This window comes from Stenella coeruleoalba (assembly GCF_951394435.1).
Source record: "Stenella coeruleoalba genome assembly, chromosome: 16".
Lineage (NCBI taxonomy): Eukaryota > Metazoa > Chordata > Mammalia > Artiodactyla > Delphinidae > Stenella > Stenella coeruleoalba.
Window position 1 is genome coordinate 47,214,683 of NC_137162.1, and position 26,902 is coordinate 47,241,584.

Consider the following 26,902-nt stretch of genomic DNA (forward strand, 5'->3'; position numbering starts at 1 on the left):
AGCTCTCCCTCCCACAGGGTCCTCAGACCTGCCCGGGCCCCTGGGGTGTGGGACTGCCCCTGGGTGTAGGAAGGTCATGGTGTGGTGGCAGGCATGGTCTCAATGGCACTAAAGCCAGCTGTAGTGTCCACCCACGACTGTCTTTTAATGAGGACACTTTGAGGAGGTCTGGGCCAGGCCTCAGTCTAGGCTTTGGGGCACAGGGGATACTCAGCCCCCATCCTTAGGGAGGCTGGGCCCCTGAGCAGAAAGCATCGGGGGAGCAGAGAAGGGAGAGGGTGGCTTGACCCTCCAGGCCACAGACAAAAGGTCTTGAGCCTGATCTGGGAAATTCATAGGAATTTGCCATGTGGGGAGGGAGAGGAAGAGCATTCCAGGCAGTGGGCAGTATGTGCAGAGACTCAGGCAGACAAGACTTTGTGGCGGCAGAATGATGGGCTGTTCTGGGCGGTTGAGCCCAGGCAACAGTGGTTAGGGTGGGGCTACAGAGGCCGATGAATCTGGAATTTGTCTGAGCAGGGTGAAGGGACAGAAGGCATATCTTTGGATGCGGCTCTGCTGATGAATTTCTCGGTTCACAGTAATCACCTTAGCGCCAGCCCTCTCTCTTCCTTGGATCCGTGCCCACCCAAATTCTCTCTGCTGTGCTCTGTGAAGGCCTGGGGGTCAGTATCAGGTTGTCCAGTACTCCTGCGGGTGTACGCTTCACCACTGTGGTCCTGGGCACTCCTCTCGAGAAGCAGAGCTCAAGGGGCAGCCAGGATTTCTGCAGGGGAGAGATCTGTTACATGTGGCTCCCCAGCCTTCCTGGCCCCTGCAGAGGCTGGCAGAGAGCACGGATTTGAGTCTGGTTCTGCCTTTTACTAACTGTGCAACTCTGGGCAAGTCCCTTACTGTCTGTGAGCCTTGCTTCTCCTCTGCTGAACAGGAATCACAAACGTACTTATCTCTTCGGGTTGTTTGTCAGTTAAATGAGAAAATACATATAAAGTGGTTAGCACAATAGCTAGCCCATGGTAAAGACTCTATGTCTTGTAGTTGTTGTTACAGTTTATACCATTCTTGTTTTCAGACCAAAAAAGGGAAGTCCTATTTGGCTCTCCGGGCCCTCTGTGTAATGCTGCTGAACGGGCAGTGCCTGGAGGTGAGATGTGACATCACGTCGACAGTGGGAGCTGTCTTCAGCGCTGTTGCGTCCTTTGCCAGCCTTGGGGAGCTCACCTACTTTGGCTTGGCTTACATGAAAGGTAAGTGGCTCCCAGGTTGCCCACAGCTGGGCTGGTGCCTCAGGTAACCCCGCTGTCTAGGTACCTGAGTGCTATTCCTTCTAACAAAACTGCTTGAGACTGGGACATTGCCCCTTGCACACCTAGACCTTAGTCAGTATGTCAAGTCCTCACGTGCAAACTGTCAAGTAAGTGCAGAGGATGGTAAGGAAACAATGCTTGTAAGATGTTGTAGCTTCTGTGATTTGCTGGGTCTGGTTGACCAATCTCAGTGCCTTGAGGTTAGACAAGCAAATTTGAGAAACATTTTTGTCTAGGTGGGAATGCAAAATGGTGCAGCCACTATGGAAAACAATATGGCAGTTCCTCAAAAAATTACCAAGTTACCCGATGATCCAGCAATTCCACATTGACATACATACCCAAAATAATTGAAAGCAGCATCTCTCAGAGATATTGGTATTCCCATGTTCATAGCAGCATCATTCACAGTAGCTAAAATGTGGAAGCAACGCAAGTATCCGCTGACAGATGAATAGACGAGTAAAACGTGGTATATACGTACAATGGAAGATTATTCCGCCTGAAAGAGGAGGGGAATTCTGACACATAGATGGCTAGATGACACACAGAGGCTACAACATAGATGAGCCTCGAGGACATTATGCCGAGTGAAATAAACCAGTTACAAAAAGGCAGATATCACTTATGTAAGGTACCTAGAGCAGTCAAATTCGTAGGGACACAAAGTAGAACGGTGGTTGCCAGGGTCTGGGTGGAGGAGGAAATGGGAGTTATTGCTTCATGCGTACAGACAGAGCTGCAGTTTTACAAGATGAAAAAGTTCTGGAGATGGATGTGGGGATGGGGTTGCACAACAGTGTGAATGTACCTAATTCTCCTGAACTATATACTTAACTGTGGTTAAGACAGTCGACTTTTTTTTTTTTTTTTTTTTTTTTTTTGCGTTACGCGGGCCTCTCACTGTCGCGGCCTCTCCCATTGCGGAGCACAGGCTCCGGACGCGCAGGCTCAGTGGCCATGGCTCACGGGCCCAGCTGCTCCGCGGCATGTGGGATCTTCCCAGACCGGGGCACGAACCCGTGTCCCCTGCATCAGCAGGCGGACTCTCAACCACTGCGCCACCAGGGAAGCCCTAAGACGGTCAATTTTATGTTGTGTGTATTTTACCACAATAAAAATAAAAATGAGTCCATCTAATCATCCAGGACTAATGGGAAATCAGCACACCCACCCCAGGAGCCTAAGTTAAGATAACCCCTTCTGAAGATCCAGAAGGAAAGGGTTTTTACACCTTTCCAGCTCTGCCCTTTTGTTAAAGGGAGTCTTTATTTCCATCTACCGCAAAGATCCCTTCGTTGTAGTGGACGCTCTTTAACCACTGTGTGGAGTGATGGGAAGCAGGCTGAGCTGGGATCACACAGGCCTTCAGGTTAAACCCTGCTCCACCAGCCCACCTTGCTAGGTGTCATGATCTCCGTGTTCCTCTATTCTCCCATCCCCAGTGGGAGAAGCTTATCAGCTTGCGGTAGGATCACTCAGTGTGCCATGGTGGGTAGAGGGCGGACCTTACCTCTCATAGTTCTCAGCAGACCTCTGAAAAATCCCTCTCCCAAGTAAGAGCAACATTATATGCTTCAATGTTGTCAGTTGATGTTTGCTCAGTCTTTCCTCAAGTGTGAATAGAAGAACCTGCAGGAAACATTTTTATTGATCTGTAACATGCAGCCTTAATAAAACCAGTGCGCTTGCTCTGGGAGAAAAACCTTAAGGCTTCTCCCCTACTTTCCCTCCCAGTCAGCTGCCCACCCCTGGACCCCTTCCACGTGGACATCCTAGACCTACTCAGCTGGGGTCTCCTGGGTAAATCACTCAAGAGTGACAGTCAGGGGTTTGGACATAAACCCATTTGGGAGGGTCTGCCAGCCAAACTGTAATGGGGACCTGCCCATCCCTTGGGAAGACGTGACCCAAAGGGAGGGGTGAATTGGTGTGGGGAGTCGGGTTCAGCAGCCAGGGCTGAGGACACAGCGGGCAGAGGTCTGGATGCTGCGTGGTGAGGGCAGAGTGTGGAGAAGGGCATGGGGCAGAGCAGGGCTGGGGCAGACCTGCAGGGGTTCAGGGGGAGTGGCCAAGGGCACCCAGGAGGGGTGGTGAGGGTCAAGCTTTGCCTTGAGGAGAGCAGGGGCTCGAGGTGAGGCCTCCAGTGGCTGGAGCTGATTCATCCTCCCTCCCAGAGGTGCTAGAAGGCAAACTTAACTGCAGTTGAAGTCCTGAGCTTGGGTTGGTGGAGTTTTCAAGGTGGCAACATTCAGGTCAAAAGACAAAGGTGACTCCACTTACGCCATGTCTTAGTCATCTCAGGTTATAACAAAATGCTGTAGACTGAGTAGCTTAAACAACACACATTTATTTCTCAGAGTGCTGGAGGCTGGGAAATCCAGGATCAGGCTTCGAGCACGGTCATGTTCTTGGTGAGGGCCCTCCTCTTGGCTTGCAGATGGCCACCTCCTCACTGTGTCCGCACATAGCAGAGAGAACCAGCTCTGGTCTCTTCCTCTTCTTATTACGCTAATCCTATCATGGGGGTCCCATCCTCATGACCTCATCTAAACCTAATTACTTCCCAAAGGCCCCACCTACAAATAACATCACACCTGCAGGGGGTAGGGTTTCAATATATGAATTTGGGGGATACAAACATTCAGTCCATAACACTCTGGCTGGAGAGATGTGGGCGTGGTCCAGCTGATGCACCTGGCCCATGGCAGAAATGGAATAAATACTCAGTTCTTTGTTTTTTAATTTTATTTCCATAAGATGGTAGCTGGGAGGCGGATGTTAAGTGATATCTTCTCTAAGATAAATAATCATATTTTCTCCTCTGGGTGCTGAGTTTCTCTTCCCTGACACTCTCCTCTTTATCCCCTGTTCTTGGTCTCTCATGGGCCCAACAAAGGTCCTGTGGTACTAGCTATCCTGATGACTTGCTTCCTGTTCTCTCCTGTACTCAATTGGCTCCTGTCTGACCCTCTGGGCAGAGCTCAGGGCTGTGAGTCTGAGGGGTGGTGCCTCACCGACTGCTTTTCCCTCTAAATACTGTCTACTTCCATTTCAGGCAAAGAGTTCTTTTTCCTGGACGCTGAAACCAGGGTGTGCAAAATAGCCCCCGAAGGCTGGAGTGAGCAGCCCCAGAAGAAGAGCTCCCCGGATACCTTCACGCTCTTTCTGAGAATAAAGTTCTTTGTCAGTCACTATGGGCTGCTCCAGTGAGTGCTGCACACTTCTTTGTTTGTTCCTTAAGGTGTTTATGTACATCCAGGCTGACATTAGAGATAATGGGTCTAGGCAAGTGCTTGGCAAACTAATGTGCGTATAAATAACAACAGTTACTGTGGCTGATCTTCTGTTGATTGGATTCCAATATGACAGAAAAGGGGGAAAAGTCAGTATTTGGGGACAGGCCCTGGTCAAAATGAGAACTTACCCTTTTGTTTCAAACATATGCTGGTCAAGGTCAAGTTCTCTCTCCCCTGGCCCCAACATGTCCCGCCTCCCAGCAGCCCAGTGATGAGGGTTCGAGGAAAGGGTCACCGGTTTGGGGTTGGATCACTGTCTCTATTCCTTTGCTTACTAGAAACACCATCTCACTGAACATCAGTTTTCTCACTTGAACCACAGGAACAAACATCTCCATGGTTGTGGGAAATGACTGGCACAGAGTAGACCTCAATGAGTAACAGGAAGCATGGTGTGGATGAAGGAGACCGCCTTTGTCTTACTGGCATTGCCCTCTGGGTTCTATTGACTTGTATCTCATCTTCTCTCCTTTTCCTGCTTCCCAGGCTTTAGTGGTCTCCCTCGCCCTCAGCATTCCAGTGACCTTTATTCCTGCATCTCTTTCCCAGGCACAGTTGGACAAGGCACCAATTTTACCTGCAGCTTCGGAGAGACATCCTGGAGGAGAAGCTGTACTGCAATGACGAGATGCTGCTGCAGCTGGGGGTCCTCGCCCTGCAGGCTGAGTTTGGCAGTTACCCAGAGGAGGTAGGGGTAGAGACTGGGGTCCCTTGGGTGGGGTCACTGGAGAAGCAATTATGGGACGGGGGGAACAGTTAGAAATGTGAAGACTGAGCCTGTGTTTTTAGCACCTATCAGCTGCTGAGATTGGGGTAAACTGCATCCCTCCATCCATTCATCCAACAAACAACCATCAAGTGTTCTTTGCTAGACTCTGGGGGATACAAAGGTCAACAGATCAAGTTTATACATTGCAATGTAGTTCTAATCTAAGGTCTTGCCTAAAAACAGTAATTTACTAATTTACTGCGTTCTTATAATCACTGGTTTCAAATGGTTTGTGCCATAACCCCTGATAAAAAATGACAGACATTTACCACCCAACCTGTACACATGTGTCCATGTAACAGAATTGAGGCGAAAGTTTAGGAAATCAGATGCACCCTTTCTATATGTGATACACATTGGTCTTTCCTATTCTATTCTAGTTAATTTATAAATGCAGGCTATGAACCACAAGATTGATTTCACAGCTCACTAATGGATTGCAGGTTGCAGTTCGAAAAATACGTTTCAGACTACACCAGTATCATTTTGCTTTCCTCCCAGCACATCTTCAGAAGGTGCCACCACGTCTGGAACCTTCTAAGTCCTTCTTCATCCCCTCGCGTTTTTCACCACCCAGCATGGTGTATCCATTTCCTCATCGGTCTTACTGTAGGTCTCTCCATTAGAATGGGATCCACCAGAGGGTAAAGGTTTTGTGTGTTTTGTTCTGCCATTTCCCCAGCACCAAAGCAGTGTCTCAAACACAGGCCGTTTGCTCAAGAGTATTGGTCTAAGGAGTGGATGGATGAATGGAGTACAGGCTCCTGGCTGGATAAGACTGTGGATAAAAGTCATCCATCAGGGGAGTCCGCAGCTTGCTTGTCAGGGAAACGTAGCTCAGTTCCCAACACCCTGTCCTTCTGACCCTCCCTTCCCTGCTCCCACTTCAGTCCACAAGGACTGAGACTTCACTTTCTCCTCCGGGCACCACCCTCCCCCCCTGGCCTGGGTGGGCAGTCTCCCAGGGCTGGCCTGGCCCCCGGAACCCCTCCCTGCCCCTTTGACAAGCCTGCAGGCCTGTCACTGCTTATACTGGAGCTCCTTCCTGTCTCCTCAGTCCCCAGAGCTGGGGTCCTAACCGTGCCTAGGCCAGCTCCCTCCTGCCCTTGTACTGCTACTTGGGGGGCGGGGGGTCTCGGGAGGAGAGGGGCCCAGGCTCATGGATGGTGCTGTCAGCCAGGGGTGCCCCGGTGAATCAGTCACCGTCCTAGCTGCAGTATCTTGTCCAGACCTGTGTGCGGCTCATTTGGACGGGGGGGGTGCAGATTGGGGGGGTAGGGAGGGCGGCCTCCAGGGGCAGAACGTTGGGCTGCCCTTAGTAGGCTCTATGGAGCAAAGGAGTGGGCCTGAGTTTTGGGGTCAGACAGAAACCAGGTCCAAGCCCTGACTCTTTTGTTAAGTAGCTAAGTGGCCTTGGGCACGTTGTCTCTCTGAGTCTCGGCCTTTTCACCTGAAAAATGGAAATAGTAGTAGGTCAAAGCTGCTGTAAGGGTGGAAGGTGGTGACGTACGTATGTGGCCCGGCATGTAGCAACTGCTGTTTGCAAGCTTCCCTTCCCCTACCCCAGAATCAGGAGTGCTCTGCTGTAAAACAAAACAAAGACTAACTTTCAGTCTATGGATTCAGATACGCTGTGTAACCCGAGACCCTAACTCTAGGGCTGATAGTTGGTGGAAACTGTGGGCCAGATCCACTGAAGGCAGCTGGGAACACACAGGCCCAGACTTTTCTTATGGGATCACTTGCCCCGAGGCTCCAGGGGCCCAGACCTGACTCTAGGCGCCCAGTTCTGGCAACCCCCTGCGCCTTTGGCCTGCCCAGTTTCTGACTGGCCTCACCTAGCTGCTGCCTCAGCCCAATCTCATCCTTCACCTCCAGCTTCTTCCCCAGATCCTGCCTATCCTCAACCTCTCCAGCTGCTCTGGGGACCAGTGTGGTTCCAAGATGTTCTCTGCTGCCCCTGTGTGGCCTCCAAAGGCAGACTTTTTCCCTTTCTCTCTCTCTCTCTCTCTCTCTCTCTCTCTCTCTCTCTCTCTCTGTGTGTGTGTGTGTGTGTGTGTGTGTGTGTGTGTGTGTGTTTAAAGGCAACAGATTACACACACTCATTCATTTGTGCAGCCACTCGCTCAGCCCTAATTTATGGAGGGCCTCCTCCATGCTTGCATCATCTAAGCCCGTGTCAACCCTGCAAAGCTGGTGTTATTTCTATCTGCATTATAGAAGAATTGCACCTCTGTGAGGTTAGGTAAGATAGTGAAAGCACAGCCAGGACTCACTTCTAGGGCCTCGTTTCACTATGTGCCAGGCACTGCGGTGGGCACATCAAAGGGCATTAGGGGGTCTCAGAGGGGAGAGCCCCTCCCTGTGTCTGGGTCACTGAGTGGGCAGGAGGAGGAGGCTGTCCCGTCCAGCTCTGCAGGGATTTGACGGCAACCTTAGCTACCGGGCTGCGAGGCTGGGTGGCACTGCCAGTCAGATCCAGGAGAAACTTCGTGTGCCCTCCTAAGGGGTGGTTATTTTGTTTGATAAATGGTTCTGGTGCTGGAAAAAAAAAAAACCCATGATTTAGAAACCACTGTAGTGAAAGATTGGGAGCCACTGATGAATTCTAAGCAGGAAGTAACATGATTACATTTGCATTTTAAAAAGGGAGACAAAGACAATTTGGTACAAAAATAAATCTCCTTAATCACATCATTACTGTAGAACAACTTTCCTCTGGGTGCATTCTCTTCCAGCCTTTGACCACACGCAGGGATTTTATGCAGTTGTAAACGTTGCCACTTTCGATTTGCATTCTGCTTTCTCACTCCTTGGTATGTCTTCCCCTGGCTTTCCTAATGAGCTTTTGGGATAGCCATGCGGTATGCCTCAGCAGGGCTGGACCTTTGTTTACTTATTTGTTCTCTCACTGGTAGGCATCACCTAGAGGCGCCGTGTGAGTGGTAATAACTACTATTATTATTGTTCCAGTTGCTTCTGATCTTTCTTTTTAACCTAAATGACATAGAAATAAATGTTCGTGCTGGAGTTGTTTTAGTTTCAGGTTGACCTCTCTAGGACATAGTCCTAGCACTGCGATGCCGGGTCAAAGGTCCTACATACTTACAAAAAAGCTTAGTAGACTTGTTTTAGAGCAGTTTGAGTCTCAAAGCAAAATTGAGTGGCAAGTGCAGAGGTTTCCTAGATACCCTTTTGCCGCCACATACATAGCTTCCCCCACGATCAACGTCCTCCACCAGGGTGGTACATTTGCTGCAACTGATGAACCCACACGGACATATTGTTGTCCCCCAGAGTTCACAGTTACTTTTAGGGTTTGCTCTTGGTGTTTTACCTTCTATGGGTTTGGACAAATTTATAATGACACATACCCACTATCATAGTATCATACAGAGTAGTTTCACTGCCTTAAAAATCCTCTGTGCTCCACCTGTTCGTCTCTCTTTCTCCACCCAACCCCTGGCGACCACCAATCTTTTTATTGTCTCCATAGTGTTGCCTTTTCCAGAATGTCATAAGGTCAGAATCATCCAGCCTTTTCAAAATGGCTTATTTCACTTAATGATATGTATTTATGTTTCCTCCATGTCTTTTCAACTTGATAGCTCATTTCCTTTTAGTGCTGAATAATGTTCCATTGTCTGCATGTACCAGAGTTTATTTATTCATTCACCTACTGACGGACCTCTTTTGCTCCCAAGTTTTGGCAACTATGAATAGAGCTGCTGTAAACATCCACGTGCAGGTTTCTGTGTGGACGTACAGTTCCAACTCCTTTGGGTACATACCAAGGATATCAGCGATTGCTGGGTCATATGGTAAAAGTATGTTTAGTTTCATAAGAAATTGAAGAACTGTCTTCCAAAAGTGGCTGAACCATCGTGCGTTCCCACCAGTAATGAATGCAAGTTCCTGTTACTCTACATCTTTGTCAGCATTTGGTGTTGTCCGTGTTCTAGATTTTGGCCACCCTGATAGCATTCTGAATGCTTTTTTATGCACTGGATTGCTGAGCAATTTCTTTCCCTTTGCGTCTCTGAGCTGAGCTCAGAACTGGCATGGGCCAGCCCTCGGCTGGAGGATTCTCAGTCCACAGCTACATGGGGACTCCTGTGCCACACCAGGGGCATGGGGTGTAGTGGATGCTGTGCTGCTCCCTTCAGACCCCCTCATCAGACTGACTTGCCCAATCCCAGCCCCAAGAAGGCCAGGTGCTCTCGGCTCCCAGCCGCCTCCCTCATGGGCAGTTGTCCTCAGCTGTGGGGACCTGTCTTGCCCAAGATTAGACTGCGAGGGGCTTCCTGAGACTAGGATGGCCTGATTCAGGAATACCAGGGAAGGGTCAGCTTCTCCATCTGCCAAGCTCTACTTTCCTCATTCCTTACAGTGAACCCTGAGACCACGCCTCCAGCTGCCTACCCCTCTCTGCCCCGGAGTCTGTACCAGGGAACCTAGCATCAGACAGCAAAGTGATGCTGAGTCATGAAGATCTTCCTGCAACTCCTGGTGGGCTGCAGCCTCAGGTTCCCAGAAGAGTAGACTTGATGTAGGCTCTGGCCTGGGGCAGGGTGTGGGTGTCAGATCTTCTCTTGTTCAGGGGACAACTTCTTGATCACCTGTGGAGAGATGGTGCCACAGCTAAGACCTCCCTTGTGAGAGGGGACAGTGTACTGGTAGCACACGCAGACAGAAGCGCTAAATGAATACATAGAAACAAAGCTTTAGGGCCATGGTTTCGCTGTGCCTTTTGGGAAGTGGAGTGGCATTGTGGAATGTGTGAGGGCTTTGGGGGATGAAATCTTCTTTCTGTCACTTACAAGTGGTGTGACCTTGGCCCTGTTGAATGACTTCCTTTCTTGTTCATTTTGTGCATCTTAGCAATGACAATAATAATACTGTCCTCACAGGATTCCCGTGAGGACAGAAAGCTAATGTGTTCTGGGCACCACGTGGCATACAGAAGGGGCTCAAAAACAGGTGGCTTCTTTCCTCGCTCCCTTCTGTTCCTGTCACATGGTTTGGCCCAATCTCTAATATGGTAGAAAATGATATCCCGGTGGGCACTTTAAAGGAGCAGACAGGCTCCTGTCCTGCTCAGATTCCCATAGAAGGCGTCTTGTGGCACCTCTTTTCTTCTGCATCTTTCCAGCAGGTAGAGAGTAAAGCCTACTTTCGAGTTGAAGATTACATCCCCGCAAGTCTGATTGAGAGGATGACGGCTCTCCGGGTCCAAGTCGAAGTCTCAGAGCTGCACCGTTTAAGTCCTGCGCTCTGGGGAGAGGATGCGGAGCTGGAATTCTTGAGGGTGAGGCCTTTGGACTCTTGAGAGGGTGTATCGGTGTTCAAGGGCACATAGTCGGCAATCCCCTCCAGAGATTTCTCTGGGGCTGGATGTGCTCAGACCCACAAGGAAGTATGACCAAGGGACTTGAGCCTTTGGGAGGAAGGAAGCTACATCGCCCTGTGGGGCAAGGAGAGACTTTTGGAAGCAGACGGCATTGGAAATGATCCCCCAAAATGGGTAAGATTTATTGGGCTGGGGTGGTTATGGCAGGACCTTTCTTCAATCTTGGAGCTCACAGTCGCTATTCGGTGAGTGGGAGGAGACCACATTTCTCATAGAGACATTTCTGACAACTGAAGTAAAAAACTTGAGTGCGAGCCAAAAGCAAAGCCATTGGAAGACTTCAGGTTTGTAGCCTTCCGGGCAACTGTTCTCAGCACAGCATGGGTGGTGTGGTCCATACATATGGGTGCAGCTCTGGTCTACTCTTTCTTTGGCCCTTTAGCAAAAGCAGTGATTTTTCAGTCCCTTATGTTTGTGGGCACACAGAGCCTCTGATGAATAGCTTTTGCTCACTCCACAACTTACACCTGCAGTGGACCAAGCACAGTAGCAAACAGAGACAGAAAGGACATGCTTCCTGCCCCCAGGGAGTCCCAAGTCTTGTAGGGAGGACAGATGGGTACCCAGAGGCATGCAACACTGTGATAACTGCCCAATGAGAACAATAACAGTACCAGTTACTTTACTTCAGGGTAGGAGGGAATTGCCACTCTGCCTGTGCAGGTAGAGCTCGGGGGTACGCGGGAGGAGGCCCCCAGCTTCCCCAGGGTTATGTGCCTGGTGGGGCCTTTAGATCTGGGGATCAGTTTCAAAAGGAAACTCCAGGATTTATACATTTCTTTGTACAAAAGTCTCCTGAAGCAGGTAGAAATATTCTGTGTTTTCTTGCCTTTGATAGAGACAGTCATTTGAAAGCAGAACTGCCAAGGTGAGGTCTGTCCATTTTTTTTTTGGTCAGTCACTTGGAATTGTCTGCAACGCCTAGCACAGTGTAATCCCTCAAGCATCTCATTTGAGAAGCCCTGGAGAAAAGCGCTCACTGTCTTCCATTATCCAGCCTTCATGCGCGTTCCTTGTGAAGGGGATGCAGCATTCCCTTGATGAGAGACAAGTGGGGACTTCAAAGCCATCAGCACACATCTGATGGAAAGTGGCCACAGGACCATAGAACCAGCAGAGAGACTAAGGACTCAGGTCTGCAGAGGCTCCTGCACGCAGACGATGCCTGGCCCGCCTCTGCCCAGGCCCTGGCTTAGTGTGCTGGGCTCACTGTGTCCCTCCTTCCTCTGGTTGAAGGATGACAAGTGGTTGTAAAGGAAGCCACCATCTCGTAAGCAAAAATGCGGAAATTTTTTAGGGCGTATCTTTGTTTTTTAACCGAACTATAGTTGATTTGCAATATTGCGTTAGTTTCAGGTGTACAGCAAAGTGATTTAGTTATATACATATATTGATATATATTTTTTCTGATTCTTTTCCATTATAGGTTATTACAACATATTGAATATAGTTCCCTGTGCTATACAGTCAATCCTTGCTGTTTTTCTATTTTATATATAGTAGTGTGTATCTGTTAATCCCATAGTCCTAATTTATCTACCCCCACCACCGCCCACTGCTTTCCCCTTTGGTAATCATAAGTTTGTTTCTATGTCTGTGAGTTTGTTTCTGTTTTGTAAATAAGTTCATTTGTACTATTTTTTAGATTCCACATGTAAGTGATATAGTATCATATTTGTCTTTCTCTGAGTTACTTCACTTAGTATGGTAATCTCTAAACTTTCTTTTTTAGTCTTTGATGGAAAACACTAAATAGATTTGATTTGTATGCGATCTTACCAGTTTCAAGGCTACACCTATCTCTTATGATTACTGTGAAGATTAAATGAAATAAATGCATGAGAAATGTTTAGAATTGTTACTGAACTGAACTTGGTCCTCTCACCCATGCACAGTAAGGCCAATCTACGGACACCTGGCTGTGGTGAATGAAAGTGCAGCATTTATTGCAGGTGCCAAACAAGGAGAATGGGCAGCTCATGCTCAAAAGACCCAAACTCTCTGATGGCTTTCAGGGAAAGGTTTTTAAAGACAGGGTGAGGGAGAGGGCTGTGGGATGTGTGATCAACTCAGGGACATTCTTTTGATTGGTTGGCAGTGAGGTAATTGGGAGTCAACATCATCAACCTTCTGGTTCCAACCAGTCTGGGGGTCTACATGCTGGTGGTGATCAGCATACAGTTAACTTCTTCCTCCTGGTGGGGGTTTTAGTATCTGCAAAACAGCTCAAAAGATATGGCTCAGAATATTATCTATAGCCTTTGAGGAGGAATTACACGTTCTTAACTTTGTTTAATGGCTCTTATTAAATTGTCTTGCTTGACTGTTTTCCTTTGTTTTCTCACTTGTCTGATTAAATTTATTCTTTGGAACTCGGGGAAGGACTAGGAAGCTAAAGTTTTTCTACAATCAAGAGGCAGGCGGAAGACATGGTGGGGTCTGTGTGTGTGTCTATCCCAGGAAGGCCCCACAGGGTCCTGCTCCATTACAGAATGGCACTTTACCATTTTAAGAATTTTGTGGCTCCAAGTACTTCAGTATCATATCCCTCTCTATATAATTAAAAAATTAAAAATTAAAATAAATACTAAACAATTTAAAAAATGTAAGCAACTCTAACAAAGGCATCTCTATTCTGATGATGACGATTTTAATGGTTTAATTTTTTTTTTGAACTATCACATCAAATTCTTTTTTTTTAAACATCTTTATTGGAGTATAATTGCTTTACAATGGTGTGTTAGTTTCTGCTTTATAACAAAGTGAATCAGTTATACATATACATGTATCCCCATATCTCTTCCTTCTTGCATCTCCCTCCCTCCCACCCTCCCTATCCCACCCCTCTAGGTGGTCACAAAGCACTGAGCTGATCTCCCTGTGCTATGCAGCTGCTTCCCACTAGCTATCTATTTTACGTTTGGTAGTGTATATATGTCCATGCTACTCTCTCACTTTGTCCCAGCTTGCCCTTCCCCCTCCCCATATCCTCAAGTCCATTCTCTAGTAAGTCTGTATCTTTATTCCTGTCTTGCCCCTAGGTTCTTCATGGCCATTTTTTTTTTTTTTTAGATTCCATATATATGTGTTAGCATACGGTATTTGTTTTCCTCTTTCTGAATTACTTCACTCTGTATGACAGACTCTAGGTCCATCCATCTCACTACAAATAACTCAATTTCATTTCTTTTTATGGCTGAATAATATTCCATTGTATATATGTGTCACATCTTCTTTATCAATTCATCTGTTGATGGACACTTAGGTTGCTTCCATGTCCTGGCTATTGTAAATAGAGCTGCAATGAACATTGTGGTACATGACTCTTTTTGAATTATGGTTTTCTCAGGGTATATGCCCAGTAGTGGGATTGCTGGGTCGTATGGTAGTTCTATTTGTAGTTTTTTTAGGAACCTCCATACTGTTCTCCATAGTGGCTGTACCAATTCACATTCCCACCAGCAGTGCAAGAGTGTTCCCTTTTCTCCACACCCTCTCCAGCATTTATTGTTTCTAGATTTATTTTTATTTTTTTATTTTTTTGGTAGTACGTGGGCCTCTCACTGCTGTGGCCTCTCCTGTTGCGGAGCACAGGCTCCGGACACGCAGGCTAAGCGGCCATGGCTCACGGGCCCAGCCGCTCCGCAGCATGTGGGATCTTCCCGGACCGGGGCACGAACCCGCATCCCCTGCATCAGCAGGCGCACTCTCAACCACTACGCCACCAGGGAAGCCCTGTTTCTAGATTTTTTGATGATGGCCATTCTGACTGGTGTGAGATGATATCTCATTGTAGTTTTGATTTGCATTTCTCTAATGATTAATGATGTTGAGCATTCTTTCATGTGTGTGTTGGCACTCTGTATATCTTCTTTGGAGAAATGTCTATTTAGGTCTTCTACTCATTTTTGGATTGGGTTGTTTGTATTTTTGATATTGAGCTGCATGAGCTGCTTGCAAAATTTGGAGATTAATCCTTTGTCAGATGCTTCATTTGCAAATACTTTCTCCCGTTCTGAGGGTTGTCTTTTCATCTTGTTTATGGTTTCCTTTGTTGTATCACATCAAATTCTTTAAAAGAATTTACCTAATTGTTTTGGGATGGTCCTGCTTTGTCATACTTTAAGTACATGCCTGGTCTGGCCATTGGATACTTCAGCACCAATGTCCAACAAATATTGTTTTGGATGATGATGATGACGATGATGATAGTGACAATGAGAGGGTCTCTCCAAAGTTAAACAAAGCGGGGAGGTTCAGGGTCCAGAAAGGCAATCAAGATCATGTGAAGAGCTGTAGGCTTCGTAGGCAGTGTAACCTATCTGCACAGATTACTTACCAGCAGAAGGAGAAAGGTCAGCAAAGAGCTTGAGAAAGGAGCTCTCAAAAGCCATAATTTGTCCTCACTTTTGTGACCCCACCTGGCGATGAGAGAGATGAGGCAGGACATAGAGCCCTCTGCTCAGGGGTAGAGATGAGATACCAGATCTCACCAGTGAAACCCTTCTGAGAGGGTTTCAAATGCCTGGAGCAAAATGTCCCTGCTGTGAGCTGAGGTGCATCAACCGTTTGGTAAAAACTGGAGTCTTCCAGGTGAAGAAGAAGATGGTAGAGACCAGAATAGAGACATGATTACCATTCAGACATAAAAACATTTGTGTTAGGTTTATACTCTGGCCTCTTAAGACTTTGGTTGGCCTGATGCAGTTCCCAGCTCTGATTGACCCTCATGCCCCTGACAAAATTCCATCTCCTGAACTGGTAAACTGAAGACAGATCTTGTGCTGTGGGGACCCCACCAAAGCACTGTTACATGGTGAGAAGGGCCAGTGATTGGTCATTTTCTCTGCAGGATGTTCATGGCTCATCTTGCTTTAACAGTGATGCTAACCATTTGGAAGTTTGCTTTCTGTGCCTGGGCCTCAGTTTTCCCATCTGTAAAATGAAGGCATTGTACCAGATTGTATTGCAGTAGACTTTGGGAAAAAGGATTCTTTACTTTGAGATGATTCAAGAGAGTCTGAATTCTATAACTTTGTTCAGAATATTTTTACTCTATTTATTTGTACCATTTTCATAGTAACTGTGTTCCAAGTGTCTTAAGGTACTTCATTAGGAAAGGATTCCTTGGGTTAATAAAATAGAAAAACACTATCATATTAGAGGTACGGAGGAATTCTATAGTAAGGAGATCTGTTTAGTTCAGTGTTTCCTAAACTTATCTGGCAATCCTACTCTTTTTTTTCAGAACGTACGTGAAGGTGTTTTCTTCATGGAATGGTTTGAAATCCATTATTTTAGACCAATGTGCCTGTCTCTTCTTAATTGGCCTTTTTCTCATTCCAGGTGACTCAGCAGCTCCCGGAATATGGTGTGCTGGTTTACCAAGTTCTCCCAGAGAAGACAAGGCCAGGAGGAGAGATGGCCTTGGGGCTCTGTGCCAAGGGGGTCATAGTGTACGAAGTGAGAAACAACAGCAGAATTGCGACTTCACGGTTTCAGTGGAGAGAAATTGAAAAGATTTTGGCCTATGTGAGTGTCACTCATTTGGTTATGACCCATGCTTTATTTTTCTTTGATCTGTTATCCCTTTAAAGAACGATAGGTCAGGTGATCTTCTCCTAAGAAGATAAACTCACAGCCTGTCAGCTAACCTGTACTCTGATGACTGTTACATATTTGGAAGAAGTCTACCAGGGGGTTTGAGGGTCCCCACGAGGCCATTACTTCTCTGCCATCCATCAGCTAGTTCCCCCTCACCCCCATGGGCAGCCATTGGCCTAAAGGACTACACTTTCCCTCTGGGTGAAGTTCTTTTAATTTGGGGAATCTATTGATGTTGAGAGCAAGGTTGGGGGTGGGAGATGGGGGAGGAGAGTGTATAGTAGGTGCAATGGAGTCTGCATGCTTTTGAAACATTTTCCTTGCATTTTAATTTTCCCTTTGCACACATTGTACCGAGGCATCTGGCCTGTCTCCCATGGACTACAGGTGTGCAAACCTTTGTCAGCCATTTAAACAAAACAAAACAAAACAACAACCCTATTAAATGTACAATGTTTGAAATAACATTTGAACACCATTTTCTTGAATTCAGTTACAATAAATTTGACATCAAAAACATTACGTGTGTCCCCATAGCAGAGAACGCTCCAGTAGCTAATCTACCCGCCTGTCCTGTGGTCAGTATCCCATAACTTCAGCAATGATTTCATTATAAAACATGAAGTTCTTTGACTTGTGGCTCAGGAAACATTTTAGTTTTTCTTTCTATTGAATTTTCTCTTGTGGTTTTAAAATTTTTCCTACTAATGAGATTTTTTTTTCATTATCTGATTCTTTGGTTTTTGTTTTCATTATCATTATCTAATGTTAAAGTTTCCTAAGCAGAACATAATTAATTTTATTCATTTTCTCAGTGTTTCTTGTGTTTCTCCCATCTTGGCTGTTGAAGTTGATGTAATTGTTAAAGTGTGATTCTTGATAGAATTTCATAATAAAGTATTGTTTTTCCTTAGAAAAAAAGCTTACATCTAAAAATAAATAATAATTGAGCATAATTTTATTAAAGTGGCCTTTATAATATCAGGAAACTGACTTTTTCCCAAATATTTTTGACATTATCTAAAAGTAATTGATATTTATTTTTGTGAACTTTTCAGAAATTTAATGACTCAAATAACTTTAATTCCACTGAAAGATTATTTGAAGAATTTTAATTATTGAATTTATTCAATACTATTATATTACTTCCTATTTTCTTTATCTCATATTTAATTGTTCAAAATTCTCAGTGTAATTTCTTTTAAAACATTTGTAGAAATGCAGACAACCTACAAAGTAATTTTGAAAAATAGAATTTTTTGAAGCCATAAAATTTAAGTCCCCTTAAGTATTTTATATTTATGTTGGTTTAATTTTTACAGATATTTATTTTCCCCACGACCATAGACAATTTCTTGATTAAAGCTGGAATATCATCAGGTTCACAAAACAAACTTAGTAGCTTAAAAACACCCTTGTCACTAATTAGAATTTTCATGTTGATGACCAGTCTCTTTCTCAGCATAAATATCCTTTTTTTTATGGAAAAGTCATCATGGGAAGTAATGTCACCAGCTGCTTGCCACAAACCAGGCGTCTTACACAGAAAATGACTTGGACTCTTCACACTTCTGCAAGCACAAAATGGGAACTCCATGAACCATACGAGAATGAGCTCAGGAAGCTGGTTCCAAATTTGCTTAATTAATAGTGGAAGCCGGAATGCTCCAGACAGTTGCAGACATGTATTTTGTCAGCCTGGAGAGAAGTAGCAAAGGAAATAGAGGAAAATGCCATTTTTCAATGATTATGATTTGTAGGTGCACTGGCAGCCCATCTATGACAGAGACATCAATTCAGAAGATTATTCAATCGAGAAAGCATTCATTGTGTAATGATGAACCTTTCCATGTTAGTAACTGTTCTTGGGTATTAGCTGTAGTTAAAATGTCTGGAGAGAAATGCCTGAAATCTTGGAGAATACAGGCTTTGTAGGGCTCTCTTCAAGAACGAGGACGCAAAGTTCCAAACACAAAAAAGATTATTATTTTTTTTTTGCGGTACGCGGGCCCCTCACTGTTGTGGCCTCTCCCGTTGCGGAGCACAGGCTCCGGACACGCAGGCTCAGCGGCCATGGCTCATGGGCCCAGTTGCTCCGCAGCATGTGGGATCTTCCCGGACCGGACCTGTGTCCCCTGCATCGGCAGGCGGACTCTCAACCACTGCACCACCAGGGAAGCCCACACAAACAAGATTTTAAAGTGAATGTTCATTTAGAATGAGAAAAGAAATCACCACAACCTGTGAATTAAAAAAAAAAACTTGAACAACTACTGCAAAACCACAAAAACAAAAAAAGTAATATTCTTCTTAATGAACTCCCTGATAAACACTATAATTCTTTTGTTTTCCTTTCAAATTTTTGGTGGCATACCCTCTGATTACTTTTCCATAGGATGATACTTTTGTAATATTTTCTCTACAGAGAAGACAAATCTAATTTAGTCTTTCTTCTAGCATGGCTGATTGAAAGTTGTTTTTATTGTTGATGAGATGCATAAAACATGCAGCTTTGTGGCAGAGACATATTTGCTCTTTGAAGTGCCTCTGTAGGTTTCTAAGTGCTATCAACACAGGAAAATCAAATACATTCCATATTGTGTGATTCCTATCAAAAAAGAGAAAATTGTGTGCTGTACTTACAAGGCAGTATATACAGTTATAAAGTATATCCCTGATAGGATAAAACTTCCGCTTCATTAGGTGTTTTTGAGAATTAAATTACAGGTTTTCATTTCTGATAATTGAAAATATTTCCCTCAGACTGGCCTTTGGCTCTGTGTATTTTATTTATTTATATGCATCTTTATTGGAGTATAATTGCTTCACAATGCTGTGTTAGTTTCTGTCGTACAACAAAGTGAATCAGCCATATGCCTACGTATATCCCCATATCCTCTCCCTCTTGAGCCTCTCTCTCACCCTCTCTATCCCATCCCTCTAGGTCGTCGCACAGCACGGAGCTGATCTCCCTGTGCTATGCAGCTGCTTCCCACTAGCTAACTATTTTACAGTTGGTAGTGTATATATGTCGATGCTTCTCTCACTTCGCCCCAGCTTCCCCCTCCCACCCCATGTCCTCAAGTCCATTCTGTATGTCTGCATCTTTATTCCTGCCTTGCCACTGGGTACATCAGTACCATTTTTTTTTTTTTTAAGATTCCATATATATGTGTTAGCATATGGTATTTGTTTTTCTCTTTCTGACTTACTTCACTCTGTATGACAGACTCTAGGTCCATCCACCTCACTAAAAATAACTCAGTTTCATTTCTTTTTATGGCTGAGTAATATTCCATTGTATGTATATGCTACACCTTCTTTATCCATTCATCTGTCGATGGACACTTAGGTTGCTTCCATGTCCTGGCGATTGTAAATAGTGCTGCAATGAACATTGTGATACATGTCTCTTCTGAATTATGGTTTTCTCAGGGTATATGCCCACTAGTGGGATTGCTGGGTCATATGGTAGTTCTAGTTTTAGTTTTTTAAGGAACCTCCACACTGTTCTCCATAGTGGCTGTATCAATTTACATTCCCACCAACAGTGCAGGAGTGTTCCCTTTTCACCACACCCTCTCCAGCATTTACTGTTTGTAGATTTTTTGATAATGGCCATTCTGACTGGTGTGAGGTGATACCTCATTGTAGTTTTGATTTGCATTTCTCTAATAATTAGTGATGTTGAGCATCCTTTCATGTGCCTCTTGGCCATCTGTATGTCTTTTTTGGTGAAATGTCTATTTAGGCCTTCTGCCCATTTTTTAATTGGGTTGTTTGTTTTTTTTGATATTGTGGCTCTGTGTATTTTAAACCTTGTTCCCCTCCAGTGCTGACACCGCATACTTCTGGGGCTGGGTACTGTAGGGCACAGTCAATTTCACATGGCCACTGGCCCTATATCTTTATGCTGAGACTTTGGGTGAGTCGGTCCAATGGAAGGAGTATTCTGGGATGGTTGGCAATAAACTACTGCAGAAGAGACTGCAAACCACATAAATAAATCCCACTAAATCTACACTAAATGTAGCCCTATCTCAACTTCTCCTTAGTGAGATCTGCTTCCCCACCATGCAACATTACCTATGGTGAGAAAAGTGAGACTGAGTTGCAGTGGAAAGAAGAGTCAGTGGGCTTAACAGATTGTGGCAAAGGCATCTTACTTTCCACGTTTTACAAGAACACAAGAAAATATGCTGGGTCCCTCCCAGGAAACGGCCTTCCCAAGTAGAGGCCTGGGATTTCAACTTCCTTAGCTTCAGGGCACTTCCGCTTGTGTCTGGAAGAATCTTATTATTCTGCAAAGATGTATCAAACCAAACAAAGAAACCAGCCTGTGAACAAACAGCGGCAACAATAAAACTATTGGGGATGAAATATTTGAAATAGTAAAACCATGCTTAGAAACAAACATGATGTTACAGAAGCACCAAGTATTTTTGTTCTGCAACAGCAGGGATGTATATTTTTCATGTTTGTGCTGAAAACCCTGGGATTCAAATTATACATCATCTTATTCGTAGAGCAGCTCGCCTGTGTGAAAGTTGACCTACAGATACGAATTTCCCATTAAATGATGTTATCAAAATGGAAAAAAATCCAAACTGCTACAGTCAAGACTGTTTTCAGCTCCATGCCAAGAAATGAGATCGAAATTCCACCCTCTGGGACACCTTAGGGCACTGGGGTCCAAAAGGACGAGACCTTGCCAAGAGTTTATGAGCTCAAAGAAAGAAGTAGCGCATGTGTGTGAACAATTCTCTTTTTTCAGATTTGTTCAAGAACAGTTATTTAATTTTTTTTTTTTGGCTGCGTTGAGTCTTTGCTGCTGCACACGGGCTTTCTCTTTTTGTGGCCAATGGGAGCTACTCTTCGTTGCGGTGTGTGGGCTTCTCATTGCAGTGGCTTCTCTTGTTGCGGAGCATGGGCTCTAGGTGCGCGAGCTTCAGTAGTTGTAGCTCACGGGCCCTAGAGAGCAGGCTCAGTAGTTGTGGCGCACAGGCTTAGTGGCTCCGCAGCATGCGGGATCTTCCCAGACCAGGGATTGAACTCGTTTCCCCTGCATTGGCAGGTGGATTCTTAACCACTGTGCCACCGAAGTCCCGAGTTATTCAATTTTAAAAAATGACTTATCTAAAATGTTTAATACCTGAGTGGTCAGGACTGTATAAAAACATATCAACGCATACTGAAAAAGTAGATGGATTCTAAGCAAATATTCAACTTTGCAAAAGTGTGAATAAAATGATTAGCTAGCGGAATTTAGACATTATTATAATTTGAATACTAAGGAAGAATTAGTAAGGCTAGTAGGACAGCATCTGTGAATGTTTGAGAAAACACATTATACAAAAAAAATACTAGATATAGTATAGTTCAATTGGATTCAGAATCCATTCACATTAGTATAGGTTCAACATTACATTTATTAATATAAGAAAAGGGTATTTAGAGAATGCTCAAATTGTCTGAAATTAGGTTAGTGATAAAAAGGAGTTAGAGGAAAAGCAATGAATTGTTATCTGTCTTTTGTTAATATCTGACTGTGTGAATGGAGTTTCTTAGGAATGGTGACTATCATGAATTAAAAGGAATCAGCATTAAAGAGGTTCAGGAGTTTCAGGGAGCTCTTTCAAGCACAAACCCTGTATTTATAAAGTTATCTTTATAGGAGCAAGCTCAAGGTTCTTACTGAAATATCTAGAATAGAGATTTTATTTGGAAGTTATATATAAATTCATATCTAATATAATCTCTATTACTTTGTATTTTATTGTTCTTATTAGAATTTTATATTGCAAAAATTTACGGATTTTTTTCCAGGAAGCTCCATATAGATAACCCCATATAGATAATCCTCTCCAGTTTATCACAGTGAGCTGTACAAATATTATCACTTTGTGCATGGACCTTGAAGGTATAAACGTAGGGAAGCGTTTCTTGGGGATGTGACTTCAGTTCCTGCTGCATTCTGAGGAGTCTCCATCTGCTTCCTCATCTGTAGAATAAGGATAATGATGGGACCTCCCTCATTCTATAGCTTCGAGGATGAAATGAATTAATACACAGAAAGGACTTAGCACAGAGCCTGGCACATAATAGCACGAAACATGCGCATACAGATGTGCTTTTATCATTTCTATAATGATGCAAGCTGAGATTTTGCCTTCAATTTCTGGGTGTTTGGACAATGCAAACTATAGGTGTATTTAATGGCCTTTCACAATGCACTACTTGCTGAGGGCCAAGCCTGTACTGAACTCATTTCATATTCTTTTCACCTGGCACACTCCTTGGCAGATAGCAATTGCCCAATAAACAAACATTTGATTTACGAATTAAGGAAAAAATAAAAAGAGGGGTTGTCTTTAATCTAAGAAAAAATATTGGGCCATAGTCAGACATCCACACACTTCCGGATGCCTAGTACGTTGGTATCCAACTGACGGCTCCAGCATTTGGCTACTTTCTGGATAGTTGTGCTTCAATGGATAGGTAAGAACGATCAATATATTAAAGTCTGTGTTTGCTTCCCTCAGCGAAAGAAGTTCATCATCACAAGCAGCATCACTGGGCAAAAGCACATGTTTGTCACTGATTCAGCCAAGACCTGTAAATATTTACTGGGCCTCTGCTGCGCCCAGCATGGATTTAACGCTCGAACGAGCTCTCCCGGAGTTACAACTGGTGAGTAGACACCATCTTCTCAACCTAGAGATATTTGGCTTTGAGTTTGCTGTTGATCTCTCACCATTATTTCCTATTCATTTATAAGAGGGCGCAATATAACATAGTGGTTTCACCCTTCATACTCAGAGTGGTCTCTGCATGTGCATCACCTGAGAGCTTGCCAGGGATGCAGAACCTCAGGCCCCTGGATCAGAATCTGCATTTGAAAAAGAGCCCAGGTGATCTGGATGCAGATGAAAGTTTGGGAACTCCAGGCTTGGAATGTGGAGCCTGGAGTTCAACAGACTCAGAGAGGTGCCACTTACTAGCTGCGTGACTTTGGACCGCTCACTTGCCCTCTCTGAGCCTTGGTGTCCTCGGTTGAGCAACTAGCCGTCCGGCAGGTTTGCACTGCGCTCCAACAGGACAGTGTGTGTGCTGTCTGTAGCTCATCTAGAATGAGTGTCTGGCGTTCATGGCTCCATGTGACTAGTAACGGCAGCTCCTGCTTGTGGGGGGTTTTGTTAGGTGCCAGTCAATTCACAGGGGAGCTGTGTCACTGGCTCCTGCAGTCCTGGGACAGGGGATCAACTAGGAACCAAAATTGCTGAGCATTCAGACGTAGAACCAAATACAGAAAACAAAGGTGGCGTATTATTTGCAGCGAAACCAAATAAATATATAAATATTTCTTTGAAATTGCAGAGTAGCATTTCCATTATGTTTCCAGGGAATTGGAGATAATGAATGTAAATTAATTGTGTCTTACCTGCTGAGATACAGTGTGAAACATCATCAATATCAATTTTATTGCCTGATATCAGTGAACATAAAATATTTATAAAGACTCCTTGGGCTTACTAGCAAAATTAGTCCTTCTAAGCCTGTTTCGCTCATAATATGCTATTTTCTCAAACTGCAAATTCTACCATCATAGGAGTTTGGGGGATTCTAACATTTGTGTGGCCTCCACCTACAATGCTGTTCCTGCCTCCTTCCAGGCTCAGACCACCAAGATAAGCCTCATTCTCCAAGAGTAAGTTCAAGGACAACCTCCTCCTTGAAGTTCCTCCTGATTGACTGCCCCCGTACTCCCTTCCCAGGTGGAGTTGACTACTCCCTCTCTTGTGCAGACTCCGTTTTCTCACCTGTAATGTTCTGCCTCTTTTATTTGTGGATGTGTCTGCCTCCAGTTTGCAGTGGGCTGGGAGCTCCTGGAGGGCAGGGACAGTGTCCCCGTACCTTTACGGTTCCAGCATGGAACAGAGGTGTGTCAAGTGGGAGATGGTTAATACATGTTTTTTTGAATGAATGCATAGATGGATGAGTAGTGTGGAAATACAATCGTTTACTTAATCATTCCTCTAGATTTTAAGTTTGCTTTTCAGTTTCCAATAACATAAATAATATTGCAGTAAACATCATTGGAAGAAAAATTTTCTGTATTGTGTATTATTTCTTTAAGGTAGATTTCAGTTCGATTTGGGGTACAAAGGTTGGGGCATTTTTAGGGCCCTTCCTGTTTTCCTGAGTGCCATTCCCATGTCCAGTATCATTGTGCCTGTTTTATTGCATCCTTGCTGGAATAGATATTATCATGTTTATCTTTGTTCATTTATAGGGAAAAATGATTTTTCAGTGTTGTTTCATTTGGCATTTCTTTGATTGTTAAGAAGTTGGACATTTTCCAAATGTTTCTTAGTCATTCTTCTGTGAAGTGTCTAAACAAGCGTATTACTCTATAGTTATATTTGGTTCCCTGGGGAGAGAGAAAAATCAACAAGCTTTTACAAGTGCATAAATTCAGGGCTAAATCAGGCAGGATCTGTCAGCATTGCAGAGTGGGACCACAGGCCTTCACTCAGCCCTTTCAGATGCATAGCAGGGGGCTGCAGGGATGCCGGTGGCCCTTCCATGAGCTTGTGGCTATGAGACTCTGCAGATCTGCAGTGGCTGCCCAGGATCCTGCCCTGGTTCCCTTTACCTTTTCCTTGGCTCCTGTACTCTTGAAACTCTGTTAACTAACCTTGGCTTCAGCCTTGCCATCTAGACTGATTTGGATATTTGTCAGCTACTTTCCTGGTGCCACAGTTAGGCTGTGAGTTCCCTGCCCCCGCCCTCCACCGGTGGACAGAAACCATTCGCTCTGCTTGACATGTCAGTGGCATTGGGACATTCTTGGTATCCCTTCCTTCCATTCCTGAAAGGTTATCAACCCTTGGCTCTCCTACCTACCAATCAATCCTTCCTGCACCATTTGTCCAGCCAACTGAACCCCGCTAAGCTAAGGTCTAATAATGATAACAGCACTTCCCACCAACCCCACCAGCCCCAGGAGCCCCCCTGCTTCATGCTGAATGCCTGATGCTAAGTGTTTGACATCCAGACTCTCATTCCCTGACCTCACTGTGTGATCTGTCCTGTTAACAGAGCATCCTCCCCAGTGCCCTGTTGTTCTCCAGCTTCTTGCGGGGACAAAGCCCTGCTCAGGACCCAGAGCTGTGATGCTCTCATTCATCTGCTACCTTCTGGGAGCCCTCCTCCCCCAGGGGGCAGCCCCTTCTTCCTGCACCTCCAACCTCTATATGAAGGCTCCCTTGAAACCCATAAAACTTCTCTGAGCCTCTCCCTGTCACCACTTTCTTTCCGTGAAATGTCCCCCTGTGGGTATTAATATACACCACAATTAAAGCTAAGATCACTATCCCTTTAGACCTTAGCGATCAGAGGGCTGGGCATGCTTCAGAGGAATCTCCTGTGCTACTGTTTGTATCTCCATGTCCTCTATACGTCCATTTTCTGGCGTGGGCTGTGGAGTCAGCCGAGTGTGAGTCCTGCTCTACCACCTACAAGCCCTGGGACCTTGAGCAAATTGTTAACTCTCTCTTAGCCTCACTTTTCCTCATCTATAAAATGGGTATAATAATATCTACCCCACAGGGTTATTGTGAGGATTAAATGTGACAATGCCGATAACATGCTTACCACTGGGCCTGGCATGTAATAAGCACGCAGGATGTGTGAACTGCTGGTGTGGATATTACAGTCATTGCTGCTATGTGTCTGAGCAGGTCCAAGCTCTGGAGTCAGATACTGGACAATTTCTGCAAAAGCTGCAGGTCATATTCACATTGCTTTTAGTCCTCCCTTCTTCCTTGCCTACTGTATGTGAATGATGGTACCTAATGCCTCCTAGACACAGAACGTTCTCCAAAAGTATTTTTTAAAGTCTACCTTTTTCAGTGGGTACAGTCCCGACAATGAACCAGGCACCATTGTAGGAAAGGGGGGCTGTCTGCTTGAGGAAATAAATGTTCATGAGCATGCTGTCAGTGAAGGCATCTCACTGTGCTTTACATATGCACACACATACAAACACACGTACGACTGGAGCCATACAAACGCCGTGTGCCCGAGCATTCTTTCCTTCTTGGTTTTAACAGGGAACAGATGGTTGGAACACAGCCATCATTTACTTTTTTCAAAATACAAACTGGGCTTTGTGTAAATCCTAGTTAATTTAAGGAATCTATCTATCAAATCCAGTTTCCTACGAATGACGTGAAGAGTGAAGTGGTGAGAACCACTCACATTCCTGGGCTCATTAGAATCATTTGTTACCTCTTTCTGCAGGAAGGGAGGAAGGGAAGTGTGAAAGCTGGGAGACAACACTTCTGATCCGTATTCATATTTCAGAAAATCGGATCTTAAATATTATTACCAAGGAAACTAAGCCGTGTAGAGATGAAAGATTACATTCCGCAGGGCAGAGCGTAATCTTGGGAGCTCAGGTAGTTTGCAGACCTATTTGTTAAAACAACGTTTGGAGGATGGTTTGTAA

General features: G+C 44.8%; 1 protein-coding gene across 1 annotated transcript in view; it reads left to right on the forward strand.

Moving 5' to 3' along the window:
- The window catches only part of FRMPD2 (FERM and PDZ domain containing 2), a gene marked incomplete at its 3' end in the record, with an annotated part of 98,401 nt that overhangs the window by 39,022 nt on the left and 32,477 nt on the right, over positions 1-26,902 (forward strand). The window contains exons 10-15 of the mRNA XM_079900255.1: positions 1,073-1,247; positions 4,366-4,516; positions 5,156-5,294; positions 10,528-10,683; positions 16,132-16,317; positions 22,932-23,079. Of these exons, the coding sequence (XP_079756381.1) occupies positions 1,073-1,247; positions 4,366-4,516; positions 5,156-5,294; positions 10,528-10,683; positions 16,132-16,317; positions 22,932-23,079 (955 nt within the window). The remainder of the gene's footprint in view (positions 1-1,072; positions 1,248-4,365; positions 4,517-5,155; positions 5,295-10,527; positions 10,684-16,131; positions 16,318-22,931; positions 23,080-26,902) is intronic.